At 40.3% G+C, this 18685-nt stretch overlaps 1 protein-coding gene across 1 annotated transcript; it reads left to right on the top strand.

Moving 5' to 3' along the window:
- The first annotated feature begins 2279 nt into the window (after window positions 1–2279).
- On the top strand, window positions 2280–18276 carry LOC139408837 (uncharacterized). Its single transcript, XM_071153205.1, has 10 exons — window positions 2280–2403; window positions 7327–7402; window positions 8004–8253; window positions 8602–8897; window positions 9172–14558; window positions 14683–14899; window positions 15125–15366; window positions 15589–15858; window positions 16145–16251; window positions 17208–18276. The coding sequence occupies exons 2-10, from the start codon at window positions 7337–7339 to the stop codon at window positions 17423–17425; spliced, it is 7053 nt and encodes a 2350-aa protein (XP_071009306.1). The 5' UTR covers window positions 2280–2403; window positions 7327–7336; the 3' UTR covers window positions 17426–18276.
- The last annotated feature ends 409 nt before the right edge of the window (window positions 18277–18685 follow it).

Raw genomic sequence — 18685 nt, 5'->3', positions numbered from 1 at the left:
TTCCAAAAGACATATTACAGGTCGAAGAAACTGGTCAAACTAAGTCCATAATCAATCTTCAGGATGTTATAATCATATATATCCAATAGCATTCCAACCGGATCATTCATTTTCATCTGGGGCTGATTGGAACAGCCGTAGCAATCAAAGACAAACGCGCCACAACAAAATGGCATACTTTCCTTCCCATTAGGTCAAAGTTCACAGCAAATGCTCCATTACACTTTCTACTGAATGAGGACATCTAGTGGAAGACGTAGGAAGTGTTTCCAGATCCATAACTTGTTGGGAAGGGAAGGGGCGATGACGTCAAAGTTGCCCCAACTTTCAGGATTTCAAAACTTGTTTGGAAGATTGCCTGCCCTGTGAGTTCTGTTATACTCACAGACATAATTCAAACGGTTTTGGAAACTTCAGAGTGTTTTCTATCCAATATTAATAATAATATGCATATATGAGCAATTTAGGACAGATTTTGATGCAGTTCACTATGGGCACGCAATTCATCCAAAGTGGAAATACTGTCCCCAATCTCTAACTGGTTTTAAATGGAATAAGTTAGGAACCAACAAGACTCTTCCTAGAGCTGACCCGCAGGCCAAACTGAGCAATCGGGGGAGAAGGACCTTGGTCAGTGAGGTGACCCAAGAACCCCATGGTCACTCTGACTGATCTCCAGAGTTCCTCTGTGGAGATGGGAGAACCTTCCAGAAGGACAACCATCAATGCAGCACTCTACCAATCAGGCCTTTATGGTAGAGTGGCCAGACGGAAGCCACTCCTCAGTAAAGGCACATGACTGCCCACTTGTAATTTGCCAAAAGGCACCTAAATGACTCTGAGAACATGAGAAACAAGATTCTCAGGTCTGATGACACCAAGATTGAACTCTTTGGCCAGAATGTCAAGCGTCATGTCTGGAGGAAACATGGCACCATCCCTACGGTGAAGCATGGTGGCAGCATCATGCTGTGGGGTTGTTTTTCAGCGGCAGGGACTGGGAGACTAGTCAGGATTGAGGGAAAGATGAACGGCGCAAAGTACAGAGAGATCCTTGATGAAAACCTGTTCCAAAGCGCTCAGAACCTCAGACTGGGGCAAAGGTTCACCTTCCAACAGGACAACAACCCTAAGTACTCAGCCAAGACAACGCAGGTGTGGCTAAAGGACAAGTCTCCGAATGTTCTTGAGTGGCCCAGCCAGAGTCCGGACTTGAACCCGATCAAACATCTCTGGAGAGACCTGAAAATAACGATGCAGCAACGCTCCCCATCCAAGCTCACAGAGCTTGTCAAAGGTGATTCAACAAAGTAGAGTAAAGGGTCTGAATTCTTATGTAAATGTGATATTTTAGTGTTTTATTTTCATACATTTGCAACAATTTCTAAAAAACAGTTTTTGCTTTATCATTATGGGGTATTGTGTGTCGGTTGATGAGAGGGGAATTTAAAAAAAAATCTATTTGAGAATAAGGCTGTAACGTAACAAAATGTGGAAAAAGTCAAGGGGTCTGAATACTTTCCCGGCCGGATTCCCGGCCAATGCAAAAGATTTATGGGGGCAGCAGGTGGTCTAGTGGTTAGAGTGTTGGGCCAGTAACCGAAAGGTTTCTGGATTGAATCACTGAGCTGACAAGGTAAAAATCTTTTGTTCTGAACAAGGCAGTTAACCCACTGCTCCCCAGTAGGCCTTCATTGCAAATAAGAATGTCTTCCTAACTGAATCGCCAGGTTAAAAACAATTTTTTTTATATATTAACAGAGTGGGCTATTTAAAAAACAGCTTTTCATTTGAAGCCACATCCCATGTTCACGTCACCTGTGTTTTACACCACAAAGTTACATCACGGTGCTAAAGTGTCTTTCTGGCCTGTTTACTTTAAGCACGTCATGTGGTTAAGCGGCCCTTTCACAGAAGTGTAGTGCAGTCTTGTATTTAGTATCTTTAGGAATAAAAAAACTGGTTCTCTAATTGTTTAAACGTTATATTGATTACAACAAACTTATCACAATTTCTCATTCTTTCTTTCATCACCAACACGTCATGTTGAAATTGACCAAAATGTATGTTTACATGATCTTTTACAACCTCTAATAAACCGTTCTCCTTAAAACGCATATACTGTACGGTGAGAGCAAGAGTGCATAAACAGCTGTAAAGAATACAGTAATCTCTCCTCTTCAAGTATATGGATAAAGTAAAACAAGGAGGCTGGTCTTTGAAATGTGAAAGTGAAACCACTGTGGCTATTGGCTGTGTCAGGTCAAGATCAGCTTCAGAGAAAAGTACATAAAAAGCTGTGCAGTGTCTCAAAGTTCACTGTGTTAGAGGTGTTTTTAGTCCTTATTTTCACCTTCTCAGAGCGCTGACTGAACACAGAGAAGAGGGAAGGCAGAGGAAAAGGTTAGTTCAAATCTTGTTCACTGTGTAGACTATTCTACAAAGTACAACTCTTTTTTAGGCTTTGATTTATGTTTAAAACTAACTGGATGAAATGGAATTGTTTTCAATGGGCTATTTATGTGTAGGGTGATATATGCATGAGTGGGACACTTTTTGGTAGATGATTATGTACACAATCAAAATCAGTCTACCCCTACTCAAGTGATGTTAATTTCATTAATTAAGGTCTTATCTCAAATCAAATGTTATTAGTCACATGCACAGAATACAACAGGTAGATCTTACAGGGAAATGCTTACTTACGAGACCCTAACTAACAATGCAGTTTCAAAAAAGGGGCATTTGGGCATTTTTATGATGAAACAAGTTGATCATGTATTATGTACAACCACTAAAACAACATCAGACCCATACTTTTGCTAAAGCGTGGCTTTAAGTTGTAGTGGGACACTTAATTAAGTTGATGAAGTGGGACACTATTTTCTCATAAGAAATACATTGGTGTCCCACTTCACCTGGCACTTGTAACTTTGTTGACGGTTGTAAATAACACACTCTGTTTTTACCATTTTGTGTCAATGACCTTGTACTAAACCATCTCCATACTATTGGGAAATGTATTTGGGGACATTCCAAGGTCTGGGTGAAAACCTAACTTAAGGAGTCTGCACAGCTTTTACTTGACCCTGAAACACCTCTATTATTTCCCAAATGCCCCTTTCATAAATTCAGCCTCCTTTCTTTCCTCAGTTTCTTACACTGAACAAAAATATGAACACAACATGTAAAGTGTTGGTCCCACGTTTCATTAGCTGAAATACAATATTCCAGAAATTTTCCACATGCACAAAAAGCTTATTTCTCTCAAATTTTGTCAACAAATTTGTTTACATCCCTGTTAGTGAGCATTTCTACTTTGCCGAGATAATCCATCCACCAGATAAGTGTGGCGTATCAAGAACCTGATTAAACAGCATGATCATTACACAGGTGCACCTTTTGCTGGGGACATTAAAAGGTCACTCTAAAATGTGCAGTTTTGTCACACAACACAATGCCACAGATGTGTCAAGTTTTGAGGGAGTGTGTAACTGGCATGCTGACTGCAGGAATGTCCACCAGAGCTGTTGCCAGAGAATTTTATGTTAATTTCTGTACCATAAGCAGCCTCCAACATTGCAGTACATCCAACCAGTCTCACAACCGCAGACCACATGTATGGAGCCGTGTGGGCAAGCGGTTTGCTGATGTCAACATTGTGACCAGAGTGCCCAATGGTGGCGGTGGGGTTATGGTATTGGCAGGCATAAACTACGGACGACAAGCGCACTCAATGGTAATTTGAATGCAGAGAGATACCGTGACAAGATCCTGAGGCCCATTGTTGCGCCATTCATCCATTGCCATCCCCTCATGTTTCAGTATGATAATGCATGGCCCCATGTCACAAGAATCTGTACACAATTCCTGGAAGCTGAAAATGTCCCAGTTCTTCCATGGCCTGCATACTCTGTATTCCTAGTCATGTGAAATCCATAGGTTAGGGCCTGGTGAATTGATTTCAATTTCCTGATATCCTGAACTGTACTTTTTGAAATTGTGGCATGTTGCATTTATATTTTTGCTCAGTGTACATGTCAGTGAGTAGGCTACAGTTACATGTGGATAGTCAGATTAATATAGTAGTTCGGTTAAAACGTTTACATGCATATTGCAAGAAGAACGATTTACATGGACACATCTGAAATCAGGCAAACTGATGGCACTCAGATAACAGTCGAAATTACCAATCAAGATAAACGTTCTACCACCGAAAACATGTTATTTTTGGGAAGCATATTTGATTCTGAGTTCGGACATATAAAGTTTGCATGTGAAAACTACTTCAGTTGTGCTAGCGCATGCTCAGATTAAACACACCAGCGTGCTCAGATGAAACACACCACCCGAACAGTGCATAACGTGTTTACATTGGTGGTGCGCAAGTGAGCAAACTGTACACGTCCGCAATTAATAATAACACATCCGCAACCGCCTGACTATATGTGATAAAGTGACAATCTGAGGCTCGACCCTAACCCACTAACATAGAAAATGCCCGTAGGCTATAGTATGAGATGGCAGAACGATTTTATGCCAGATTTAGATGTTTCTCTCTATAATTTCCGACATTTTGGTAGACTATTTGTTAGTTAACTTGTCTATAATTAGATACATGCAGCTTCTCTTTTGTCAATATGTGTTAACCTAGAAGACTATATAAACCCTTGCTCACCAGAATAATGTCACAAATCGATGGAATGAATGCTTCAATCTAGCCTATCGGTAAAGTTCTCTGTTATTGCTGATACTTACGCTGATCAAAGACGTTTAGGGACCGGGATAAAATGCAATCTATAAAAGGTATCAGTTTGACCGGTCTTATGGAAATATAAACGACTCAACATGGTTCTGATAATATTTCAGTTCGACTTGGAGGCTAATTTAATGTGGTTGAAATACTACCAGTTTGTATGATGCTGATAAAGATAGCACCTCTACAGGCAACCTGGTCTCATAGACTAGACTAATATAGCCAATGTATATCCGGGACACTGATAATAGTGTGATATGTTATGTTTGGTCTGGTCACATAAGACAGATGGTTTTACTTAAGGTTAAAACAAAAGTTGTCATGCAACCCAATGATTGCAAGTTCGAATTTCATCCTGAACAACTTGACCATTTTAGCTAATATGCAACTTTTCAACGAGCCTACTTACTACTTTTTAGCTACTTTGCAACTACTTAGCATGTTAGCTAACTCTTCCCCTAACCCTTTTAACTAACCCTTCACCTAACTCTAACCCTGATAAGTTTTGCAAATTCGTAACATATTGTATGTTTTTCAAATTCTTAATATATTGTAGCCTATATTTTTACAATTTGTAACATGTACATTTGGAAAGTATCCAGACCCCTTGACCTTTTCCACATTTTGTTAAGTTACAGACTTATTCTAAAATGTATTAAATAATTTTTTTCTTCATCAATCTACACACACACACACACAATGACAAAGTAAAAACAAATTTCTAAAAACCAGTTTTTGCTTTGTTATTATGGGGTATTGTGTGTAACCCGCTCGCCTATAAATAATTTGTACAAGAATGATACATTTATGGATTTCTTTTAGGTAGCCTATTGTTTTGTCCTTATCCAACCCGCCCGCCACGCACCCGTCTTCATCCACACAATATTTAATGACCTTAAACTCATCTACGGGTTATGAGCCAACCCGCATCACTAGTTTACATGTCCTAAAAATTCTAAAGATCACTCAGAAAACCAGGTGTTTTAAGCTTACTTGATTTTGACCTTACCCTGATTAAGATAAACAGAGTAAGGTGTTTAGGCCGACATGACTATTGCATAATCTGCCTACTGCAATAATCAATTTAGCCTAATATCGAATTATTACGGTGCAAATACATTTCCCCATTGTAATGCCCGGGGTGTAGTGGAGGAAGGAGTCAGACGCAGGAGACAGAGAGTTCAGAGTAGCGCTACTTCTTTATTCACCAACCAGGTGAAAACAGACGCCACCCAAAACAAATGCCCCAAAACACAGGGGAACTAAACAGTCCCAAAAACAACTCACGTACACAAACAACCGTGACTTATAGGCATGTACAATGAGTACACATAAAACAATCCCGCACACCCAGCAGGCGGGCCGGCTGGCTAATAAAGCCCAACTAATAAACCTAATTAACAACAGGTGTACCTAATAAACAGACAAGGAGGGGGAGGAAAAGATCAGTGGCAGCTAGTAGGCCGGTGACGACGACCACCGAGCACCACCCGAACGGGAAGGGGAGCCACTTTCGGTAGGAGTCGTGACAACCAGTCCTTCCTTTCTTTCACTCCCCTTTTTATTTCCCTTTAATTTCTTCCACTCATCCTATGCGGTTTATGTGCTTGGCCTATTTAGCAGTTAGACTAGATTTTGAGATATTATGAACAACTACAACAACATATTCCAATGTACTTTAGAATATCTAATGAAGGAATTTACATTTTAAATGATTAAAGGTTTATTTTGTGCATAGTTGAAAAAGGTACCTGTTCCACTACTCAAACTCCATTCACGGGAAGTGGGACAGTAATATAAATCAAATTTTCATAAAATATAAAAGCTGTTTACATGACTGGTTATTATGTTTCAAATCATTATTCATTTTAACAATAAATGATAGTTGGTTGAATGATAATAATTGACAGAATGACAAACTTATCATTATAGCGCAAGGTATCATAGTATGGCAGGTTTTTTTGTTTTCAACGGGTCACCTGATCTAAGAAACCTGACCACACAAGCTAAAGTGATGTAACGCTGACACCAGAAATGTTTTATGCACAGGACACAAGCAGAAACAACCCAATAACATGTGTTGTTATTGGTTTGCAAAGTTACTATAGTACAGCACCCTCAAACACAAATGTCCCACTACATCTGATGTCCCACTAATGCCGACTTCACGACAAGTTATCAAGTAGGCCAATACACATACTTCTAATTTTTTTTCAAATGTTAACAACTATTAACAATATTAAATGTCATGCTATTAGATATACTGTATATCTTCATTACACATCATAGTTATCTAAAAACAGCATTTTCAAGAAAACATTTATTGCTACTTTTTGTTTGACATGTTTATGCCCCAAAAGTGATGCTTGCGGAGACTGCGGGGAGCTACACAAGTTTGATAGTTCATGTTTCCTATAAGAGAATTGTTGTACTTTTCAAAATAATCCCGTCGATAACCACTGTAAATTATGAATAAATAAATACAACTTGTATTAATAGGAATTAATAAACAATGAATAAGTAGGAATAGCAATAGGTCTGCATGGTGTAAGGCTGTTTTTTCCCAACAGATTCTGAATAATGGGGGCCTCTGTGTCTATAAGGAACCAAACCCCTTACACTTGGCACTACGAACTTCTCGGAGACGTAAGTATCTGAGTCACTGTAAAATCATGATAGTTAAAAACGTAATGTAATGTAGTGACACTTCTGTTGCGAACGGGAAACTTTCTTACAGACAACAAAATCAATAGAATTTAAATATGGCAAGGTAATTGATAACGGCAGTAATGTAATTTTGCTGAGTGTAAGGTGCTCTGTGAAATACCTGATCATGATATTTATAAACATAGATTATTGTCTCTTCCCAATGCTGGCATGCCACAAAGGAAGGTAAACATTATGAAGAGCTGAACTAATAATGGCAGTGTTGTTAGAGTTGAATTCTGTTGTTGTTGTTAAAATGAATAAAGTCCGCCCATTGTGTATGATAATGCCATTTTGCTGAGTATAGACTACCTTTAAGTATTGTGGACTACCTGAAAGTGGCTGTTGGCAGTAAAAGCCAGAGCGCTTATCAATATTGTCCCTGTGTCAAAATGAAAACCAGTGTAATATCAGACTTGGACATTTTATTTTGAGATCAAATCTCAAAAATTGATGAGCATTAAGTTGGATCACTGAAGATGAATCTTTACACATTTATGAATTTAAAATGTATATCTGGTAATGATTTTCTCTTTTCCAGGGAGGTGGCAGTGGCAGTGGAACGTTGCATGGCAGGGGTAGTAGTGTAAAAGAAAACCTCAACTCTAGGGGGATCCATTGCTACCTAAAGTTAAGATATGACAATCACAGTTGGAACTCCTTCTCATATGAGTTCAACAGTCACAAGCAGGACGGAAGTCAAACATTCACTATTATAGAAACCAGTGGCCGTTCACTCATTCAGCTGTTGTGCGACACAGAGTCTAATAGTCCAACATGTCCAAACTATGGTAAGTAAATTCTTACAAATCTGCTGAGCTACATTATCATATTCAAAATGTTCCTTTTGGAAATAAACCATATACCCTCAATTCATCATATATCAGCAACTAGCATTTGCAACTGAGCCAATTAATGTAAAGACTATTCCTAACAGTATACAAATAATATAGTATTGGTTCAGAAAATAGCAGTATTGGCTCAGGGCTGCTATATTTCTTATTGATCAGTATTTTTGTTTGAACAACATTGGCTGTTGGCTACTACGTCTCAAATGCCACCTTATATGTCCACATGGTCTCTGGCCAAACGCTGTGCATTACAAAGGGAATATGGTGTCATTTCTATTCATCCATCAGGGAAGCAAGAGGAAGACCGTAATCGTCAGCAGCAGGAGGAGATGGAGCGGCGAAGACAGGAGGAGCAACGAAGACAACAGCAGGAGGAGAGGAGGCGCCAGGAGCAACTGGAGAGGGAGATGGCGATCCAGCAAGAAATCGAAAGGGAGAGCGAACTTTCGGGTAAGAAGGTGTCAAAGGGACGAGAAAAGCTGAGACAGAAGCTGAGACTAAAAGGACAACAGCGCCATCACCAGCGTACACAGGTACTACACCAGATGATAGAAGATGACGCTGCAGCAATCAGAAGGGATGAGGTAAGAGATATTTCAAAAAGGGTTGTAGAATAGGTTTTATTTCGCATGAATGATTTTGTGTTTCACATAAATGTTGTGTTAACTTATTGATAAACATATTATATATTTCTGAAAATACAGTTTTTTTCATATTTACATACAGTTGCCAATTTACATGGAAACACCACTAATAGAAAAAGTGTTTATAGTATGACACATACATCTTTTAGTGCATCTGTACTAAAATATTCCTTTTCTTTGCACTTTTTTTTGTGTTGGGACCATTTCATTCTAGCCAGGGGACTTGAAAAATAAGTTTGAAGATCTTCTGAAGAAATACGAGATCACTGAAGACAAAGGCATGCAGGAGGACAAACTTGAAAACCGAATGAAAAATCTTCAGAATGAACTAACCCTTAAATACTTTGGAGAACCTCAACTGTCAATCTGGTGTCAGTTGACCATAGATCGTGCTATCAGCCAAGGAGAGCAATCGCTCACTGAGCAGTTTAGCATCCTCAAGGCTGTGACAGAGCTAACGTTGACCAACGACTCAGACACAGACAGTAAAGAGGACCAACTACCTGAATGGGACCAGAAGTATGACTTTCTCATCCGTCTTCTTGAACAGCTGTACAGCACAAATCCCACAGTGGCTCAACAACTTGTTCTGAGCATTCTTGATGTGTTCACAGAGGTGTCAGAGAAAAACAAGGGGCTCCTTAGTCAAATTCTCTTCAACATGATCTGGACACCTTCAGAAATTCTGCTCTTTTTGCGAGGTGTTTCAGGCATAAACCAAGAGTTAGCAACCTCAATCCTTCATACTGTGCAGACAAACAAGCTGGATCTTCTCTCTACTCTCACTGCCCTGAAAGATAAAGACCCTGTCAACTCTCTACAATGGTATGCTGAGGCAGAAGGGGACAAGGATGCCGACACCATTGTGAATGAAATGCAAAATGAAAAGTACCCAGAGAAAATATTGTCCATAATGAAGGAAATTCTAGGATATATGACAGAGGAACTTCCAAAACATGCAAAGGAGGACTTGGATCAGGTAAAGATAGAGGAAGCAAAGCAGATGATCAAGTCACTGGATTTTACTAACCCTGACCTTGCTGTTCTCAAGGAGGTCCTAATAAGGATGTCTATTGCTGTGCAAGACTGCTCAACCATTTACACTCAAAACGGTAAGAACATAGAAGGCTACTTTCCTAGCATCACTCCGCTGGAATCATTGCTCACTGCTGAGAAAATAGAAGGCTACTTTCCCCGACTCACTCAGTTGGCATCACTGCTCATGCTCCTTCTACCAAAGTTAACAGGGAAAAAAGGTATCCTTCTGGAAATCGGCACAGGTGAAGGAAAATCTTGCATCTTGGCTATGTTTGCCACCATCCAGGCCATCCGTGGCACTAAGGTTGACGTTGTGACCAGTTCTCCAGTCCTTGCTCGTCGAGACCAAGAGGAGTGGAAGAAACTGTATGACATGTTTGGTGTCACATCCTCTGTTGTGCCACCACCACAAATACAGGGAAGCTCCCCTGAAAGCAGGGATAGTATGCTACAGGAGGCTTACAGGAAACAATTAGTTTACGGAACCGTTGCCAGCTTTGCAGCAGACGCATTGAGGCAGGAATTCGAGAAGGACACCACACGTGGGGAGAGGAGGTTTGACATGGTGATTGTGGATGAAGTGGACTACATGACCTTGGACAATGGAGTTCAGGTGACGTTTCTATCCCACGAGGCAAGTGGCCTGAGGCACCTTGGACAAGTCCTTGCTAGCATATGGGCCATGGTATCTATGTGTCAGCCAATTGAGATGGAAGATACTGGAGAGATTGAGTGGGCAACTGGAATCCAGCATTTTCACAAGGCTGCAAAGTTAGCTGTTATCGGTCCAGCGACATCTAAAGAATTCTCTGAATTTCACATTTTGGAAGCCGGAGTGGAGTTGGGTATCTATTCAGATGAAGATTTTGACATGTTCATGCATGCTCTAGAGAACACAGAGAAAGACGATACAACGGAGAACAGGATAACTGTTGATACATTCATGGCCAAAGTTGGAATTACTCAACAGTGTGATCTGCTCACCATAATGGAGAAAGCACTGGAGAATAATGTGGCCATTGACTGTTACTCTGTGACAAACAATAAAGCCGTGCTGGTTGAGGAGAAAAAGTTGCACAACAACCCTGATATCCTGGAAATCAAAATGCTTCTCCTCGAGAATGGACGAGCCAGCGAGATCATACCTGAAGACAAACTCATTAAGGCAACAGTCTCTGAGCTGAAGTCTAAAATCAAATATTCTGGCAGCTCTCAGTCAAACTCAGAGTTTCTTGTGATCCCCTCTTTCCTTGAGAAGTACCTTGAGAATCAGTTACCAGTCTTTGTGGAAAACGCCCTGAAAGCCATCATGATGACACAAGGCAGAGAGTACATGATTGATCAGACGTTGGAAGCTGTTGGAGACAAGCATCTCTACCATGCTATCATCCCAGTGGACTTCCAGGCCAGTGGAGTGTTGGAGAAGAACAAACGCTGGGGGGACGGCCTGCAGCAGTTTCTGGAGATGAAACACCAGCTGGCAACCACTCCTTTGTCCAATGTGACTAATTACCTTTCAAACTTCCATTACTTTCAAAAGTACCTGAAAGGGAATGGGATATTTGGTGTGTCTGGGACATTAGGGGGTGATGCCGACAAAGATTTCCTTGCAAGGCACTACGAAACAGACAGCTACATAATACCAGCTCATCGCCATAAGAAGGTTGTTGAGCTTCCAGCAATTCAGGTCACTGGGCAAGCCCAGTGGATGGAGATCCTCTGTAAGACAGCAATGAGGGTGGCAGAAAGTGGTCAGGTTGTCTTGGTCGTATGTGAAGATGTCAAGACCGCAAGCGAGCTTCTGAAGAAAATAGAGGGCGAGAATCCACATCCCCCCATCACATTATACACAATCAGTGAGAAACACAACATTGAGAGAACCAAATTCAGAGGGGGACATGTAATCATAGCCACAAACCTAGGAGGTCGTGGAACTGATATCAAGGTTGATCAGGATGTCAACATACGTGGTGGCCTCTTCGTCCTCCTGACACATTACCCTGGCAGTCGCAGAGTGGAGAAACAGGTGTTTGGAAGAACTGGTCGGAAGGGAAACCCGGGCATGGTCCAGATGATCCTCTGTGGGGATAACCTTGCCCCAGCATACCAGGGCCAGCCTGTGGAGATCATGAGACAATTGAGAGAGGAGTACGAAGTCCAACGCATCAAAGATATGGAGACAGATGAGCTTCTCGAAATAAAAATGAAAGAGGACCTGTTTGGCACGTTTTGTGAATTTCTTGACAAGTTTCATGGCAACTTCACAAAACAGGAGAGTAATGACCTGTCAGGAATGGGGCCGAATGATGTCCCTGAGTGTTTTAAAGAAAAAGGCCCTAAGTTTGATTACCAGCCTGCACTCAATGCTTTGAAAGAAACATGGGCGTTGTGGCTTACCCTTCACGAGGAGCACATCCGTCAGCACGAAGATATCAGTGTTCTTAAAGCAGACCTTCTTGAGCATATCACAAATAGGGGCAACATGCTGCTGAATGGAAAAAGTCAAAACTTCTATGACCACATTAAGCAGGCTACCGGCAGAACAGACTTGCACCTCCGCAACAAAAGTAAGTGTGACTATGAAGCAAAGTCCTACTGGAAAGATGTTGAAGAATGTGACCCTTTTTACAGTGCCGTGGCAATGTACAACCAAGCTTTCATCACCATCAACATGGGCAAAGATGGCTACAAAACAGAGGCATGGAAATTACTGGAAAGGGCAAAGACATCTGTGGATGTTTACTTGTCAGAAACCACAAATACCATGGTTTCTTTTCAGATTGCCACAAGAGGGAACTTTGAACCACATCATGAAGGAGAATGCAACTTTCTAAAGCAAATAGATTCCAGGATGAGCATTCACAAAGCTTGGATACTTAACATTGACCTTGCAGTAAATAAACTTAAAGAGCTTGAGGGTGAAGGCACAGCCATAACAGAGGTATCCTCAGTGTACAGCCTCTCCGAAAATCAAGACTACATCACAGGAAATGAACTCACGGCCTTGTATGACAATGGCCTGAGCATTGTGTTTGAGGTGAAAAAGAAGCCAGAGTTCAGCTTTGATGCTTTGATCTGTTTCTTCATTGGTATGTGTCAGGTCATCCTTGGAATTCTGGTTTGTGCCCTGTCGTTTGGCTCTGCAACCCAGATTGGCTTAGGTATCATCTCTGAAGGAGTCTCTGACATGATTGAAGGGATATCTGGCATGATATCGGGCACGTTCGATTGGGCACAATGGGCCATCTCCAAAAGCATCAGCATTGGGATGTCTCTGCTCTCCGCAGGGTTCAACGCCATTAAAAAAGTTGCCATCACAGCATATAATGTCCTCAACGGTACTTTGAAACTCTCATCTGTTGCAAAGGATATCATTGGCACAGGAAAACATGTTTTCAAGTCCGCACAGAAAGCAGCAAAGTATGCAATTAAGACTGCAACGAAGAAACTGGCATCCCCTACAAACATGAAGATGGCTCTAAAACACGCAACCAAGTACGCACTTCAGGAGGTAGGGAAGCAGGGTGTAATCAAAGGAATTAACTATGCCATTGATGCTGGAATTGGGGCCATCTTTAAAACAATTTTAGAAAAAGCTTTCAAAGACATGGTCAATTCAACAGTCAAAAAGAATGCCGAACTAGGTCTTAGTCTCACTGAATACATTAGCTCTGCAGTACCTAAAGGAGCTTTGCAGAACCGCAGCAACTATAAGATTGACTCAAAGCTTGAACAACAAACAAAATATTTAGTTCAAGTTATGACAAAAGAACTTATTCCTGGCCTCATGACTGATGCCACCACATCCCAAGTCAGTGATGTTATCAGCAGACTCTCTGAGGTGTGCAATAATGCAACTGACCTTGTGGCAAAAAGTGGAACACATTTTATTGCAAAAGGAGTCAAAATAAGTGTAGAAATAGCTAAACACACCACAATCCTGGTCCAAATGATTCGGTCTATTCCTACAGAACATGTTATCAATGACATATTTGTCCTCGAATTAAAAAAAGAAATTGAAGAGCAGCAAAGATATGTGGAGCAGTATGACCAAGATGGCAGACATTATTTACCAGATGTGATTCGCTTAAAGGATGAGCTCCTAAGCTCCATTTCGGAAAGTGTCTCCGAAGCGTTCATAGATGCTTGTGCTGGTCATATGTCCTCTTTTGTGACGGGAACATTCAAGAAGAAGCTCAATGGAGTTACTGGAAAGGTTGTTGACAATGTACTTGGCAGACACAAAACTGAGGCCTTTTTCCAGGACCGGCAGCATAAACATTATATGAAGTCAGCCAGTCAGAAGGCTGGGAAAGCTCTGTCAGAGACTGAAACAAAAGAACTTCTGGACTATGCAGAGAAGATTGGTGAGGTTAATCGACCAGCCTCGGCCCTGGACATGTATGTCCTCACAAACAGTGACCTGCTCCATGGTAAAGGCATCCAGTTGAAAGTGGTGGATCAAGATGGGAAAACGCTCTCAGAGGAGTCCTACCCGGGAACGAACAGCTCAGCCGGCCAAATCACTCTACGACTGACCAAAGAGCCTGAGAAAACACACAGGTATTTGTCCTAAACTGTTTGGTAGACCTTCATCAACAATACTGCAAATCTCCCAAAATTAGGATCTCTCCATTAGAACTACATTAATGAGAACCAATGGTGCTCTTTATTTCTGCTCTTTCAGTGAGAAAGGAATCCTCTCTAAAGCAAAAGACAGAATCCAAGGAGTGGAAAGTCCATACAGTGGTCACTTTGACATCATCCAAGATGGCAAAGTAATCCCTGTGCGCTCAGAGAACAAGAACTGCCTGTACCATGCCCTAGCACAGGCAACATCTAACAGGTCTGAGGATGAGATCACGAGTCAAGCTGTGAATCTACGAAACAATGTTAAAGACCAGGTACTGTACGCCTACTCATGTCTATGTATAGTTTCAATAATTCTTAAACTAAGTAACTTTCTGAAATATGTCATTTTCATCAAATCCAACGAAAGAACACTAGGAAATTAAGATGGTTGGTAGATACCAACTGTATGAATAAAATAAATGAATATAACATATTGCATCTTTAACCTTGGTTGTGGAGTAATTGGAGTTATTGATACCTGTTATGTCTTCCCATAGATTAAAGGGAGCCTTCAGGCTTATAGTGAAATGGTTAAAACCCAGAAGGCCTATGATGCACTCGAGAAAAATCATGGAAAATATGCTATAGTTGGAGGGGCCAGGAATAGAAAACGGACGAATGATGGGGAATATGAACATGATATCAGGCCCATGAAGAATTGTCCTTATAGTTCCTCAGGGATAAATGAGTATGACATAGCCTTTACGTACCACCTTGGATTAGTTGGTCCTAACAAAAGGTATTTAAGCATAATCATTTTTAAAATTTATATATGGGCATTGTTCAAATCTACCAATGTTATTATAATGACCCTGCATTGTTTTTACACTTGAATATATTATTAAGACCAGAAATGTATATAATAATTCATAAAGCATTGACATACAAATAGTGTAAATAGATGTGTTTACTTGAATTGTACTTCCATAGTACAACCCTTCCTCTTCTATTCCCTCATCAGCGTCAAAACGACCAAACTTTTCTCTGACGACATGGGGGAAAGAGGCATTGTGGAGGCAGACCATATCCCACCAAAGAATTCCCTGAAGCTGGCCAGAGACCAAAAATCTCAGATGAAAAATCTTCAACAGAAGAATCCGAAGCTTTATGATATGATAAACAGCATTGAATCAGATCAAAATGGAGGGAACCTGCTCACAATGCGGGTTCTCAAACAGCATCACAGGAATGCTCTAACCACTGGAAGGAGTAAGACATCTGTCATCTGCAGGTGAATTATCTATTAATATAGGTGCAATCCATCCCTTCCCTTTCTCCCTGTGATACACAACCGAGGCTGAAATAAAAACACAGAAACAAACTTTGATATAATTTAAGCAAGGTTTCTGCCTGGTCCTCTTCTTCTTAGACCTTTCAGCCCTTTAATTTAGCTACAATGTGAAAAGTTCCATTCTTGTGGTGTTTAAGGAATTGAATAATTACTATCTATGCTGCTTCCCTATTTGTAATGTTCTCAATCTCCTAACAACACTGTGCATGGCCTTCCAAACTCATAGGAAGCTGCTGGCGGATACACTTGCAAGCGGAGATGTGGAGAAATCACTGAAGTTATCTTTCATCATGGCTCATCCTATTGCTTCCGACCAGCTCAGAGACAAAGCAGGTGATTATTGTCCTTTATACAATGGGTGGGTCTAATCCTGAATGCTAATTGATTAAAACCACATTCCAGTCGGTGTCTATTCCACAAGTTACCACCGGCTAAATCTATGATGTTAAAATGCCTATTTACTCTGTTCCATCTGACTGCGCAATCCACTGTCTCATCAGCCCAGCCAGGCCATTTCTAAACTTGATCTCCACTATAAAAGCATCTAGACATTATCTCTCATTTCTTTTAGACTAACATTTAGTTTTCAACAGCGAAGATTTGTATGAGCCTTGTTGTCTGTCTCTCCCACATTTGCAACGTTGTTTCAATATTCAAATCTCCAGCTGTCCCATGGTAATGAACGTGTCGGGAGTTGGGACGAGACAGACAGGCAGGCAGTGTTTCTCAGCCAGTCGAAATAATGAATCAGCATCTTTTTTTATGGATGTATACAATGAAATGTCAAAAGTCAAACGAGACGAAGTGCAGCTAGTTTGCAGTCATTCCAGCTTCAGTTTGAAGTGATTGTTTTAGCTGTGTTGTTGGCTAGCTCCTCTGAACAACAGTGTCCTGACGAGTGAGCACATATTCTATGCCAGGCGAAATCGTGCCTCATTATCTCATTGTTATGGATGTGCCCAAATAAATTTCACTAGAAAACAGCTTAAACAAATACAAATGCAGCTACTTTGCTGTTATTCTGGCTGCACTTTTTGAAGTGACTGTAACTTAGCATTAGTTGGTTAGCTAGAAAAGCAAGGGATAAGAAGGTTGCCAGCCAGTATTGCAATGGAACATTTAGAACGTTTTGCCGTTCTTAACAATCCCCTTGCCAATGTATCCTCCAAACACCGGCTTCCCGGGCATTATCCCTTAAGTCTGTCCTTCTTATATAGGAAATTCTTCACTAGATTGTTCTGATTTTCACAGAAAGTTTTAATATTAATTTGTTTATGTTTTTATTCTAGGAAAGCCCAATACACTTACCCTGGGATCCATTGATTTATCTCCTGAAGGAACGGTGTTCTACTACAAAGCTGGCTTCAATCAGATGCTGAATCACCATTGTAAAGAGGGGATCATCGACCAGAATCAGCAGGCGAGGCTGAAGTCCTGGGTGTCCGATAAGAAGTACATGGACCCGGACACCCCAGAGTACAACGACATCCTTGCAGCCATCCAGTAACACAACCTCCACTGGAGACATGTTAGGACAGGGATAAAATCATACTTTTATATTCAGCATATGAATTACATGAATTCAGTATAATCATAATGTGAATAATTTCTTGTTGAACCTTAGGTGAATGACAATTTGACCTTTCTACTGCTGCATAATTACTATACTTTTTTGTTTGTGCTTCCACAAGGTAGCCTATGGCTTTTCAAAATAGATACAGTAACTTATGTGCAAGTTGCATGAGATATAAGCTTGCTAAAAGAACAGTAGGTTCTTTACAGTAAACTGTAAATTGACTTTTCATTTTGTTTCATTCAGTACTGTATACTATACTGGGTGGCAAAGTTCATTTCTCAATGTCATAATATTTACTGATGTCATAATATTTCACGTTTTTAGTTTCTTAGTATTGAATTATATAGCCTACTTTCCATTTTAGTGTAATGATCATGGTAACCTTTTAAAATCAAATCAAATCAGATTGTATTTGTCACATGCGCAGAATACAATAGGTGTAGACCTTACAGTGAAATGCTTACTCATAAGCCCTTAACCAACAATGCAGTTTTAAGAAAAAAAGAAATATAACAAATAATTAAGGAGCAACAATAAAATAACAGTAGTGAGCCTATGTATTTTATGCTCATCATCAGTGGTTTCACAATCAAATCATGGTCTCATTGGCAGTGTTTATCATGTATTTGATTTCTTTACTATTGGATTATGGATGATTTTATATTTACTCAATCCAAGGTGGTGTTTTAATCCATTTGAATAAATGTTTGCATTCTCAAAAATATTATCTGTATTTGAAGCTATTGATAATAAACTGATTTAATTTGCAAGACTACTAGCAATGTGCACCTTCGAGTGGATCAATTATGTCTTTCAAATCAAATCTTATTTGTCACATACACATGTTTAGCAGATGTTTTTGTGGGTGTAGCTAAATGCTTGTTAGCTTAAGAGCTAGAAGCAGAGCTGCCCTTTCTGACGGTGCCATCTCTCTCTAACTAATTAATTGTGCACATGTTATGTTTTCAGTCTGTGAGTGTATGATTACATTTTTGTCATTTTTTTTTTTTTTATCTAACCTTTTTTTAACTAGGCAAGTCAGTTAAGAACACATTCTTATTTACAATGACGGCCTACCAAAAGGTGTCCTGCGGGGGCTGGGATTAAAATTAAAATAAATGAAATAAAAATATAGGACAAGAGAGACAACACAACACTACATAAAGGGAGACCTAAGACGACAACATAGCA

The sequence above is a fragment of the Oncorhynchus clarkii genome, chromosome 5 (genome assembly GCF_045791955.1).
Source record: "Oncorhynchus clarkii lewisi isolate Uvic-CL-2024 chromosome 5, UVic_Ocla_1.0, whole genome shotgun sequence".
Taxonomy (NCBI): Eukaryota; Metazoa; Chordata; class Actinopteri; order Salmoniformes; family Salmonidae; genus Oncorhynchus; species Oncorhynchus clarkii.
Note: the sequence above shows the minus strand (reverse complement) of the source record. Positions and strands in the feature narration are given on the sequence as shown.

Excerpts from the sequence above, each read along its gene's own strand:
- LOC139408837 (XM_071153205.1), top strand. The coding sequence starts at position 7,337 with ATGGGGGCCTCTGTGTCTATAAGGAACCAAACCCCTTACACTTGGCAC. Across the intron at positions 14,900-15,124 it reads GAAACAATGTTAAAGACCAG|ATTAAAGGGAGCCTTCAGGC; the intron begins GTACTGTACGCC and ends GTCTTCCCATAG. Across the intron at positions 16,252-17,207 it reads CCAGCTCAGAGACAAAGCAG|GAAAGCCCAATACACTTACC; the intron begins GTGATTATTGTC and ends TTTTTATTCTAG.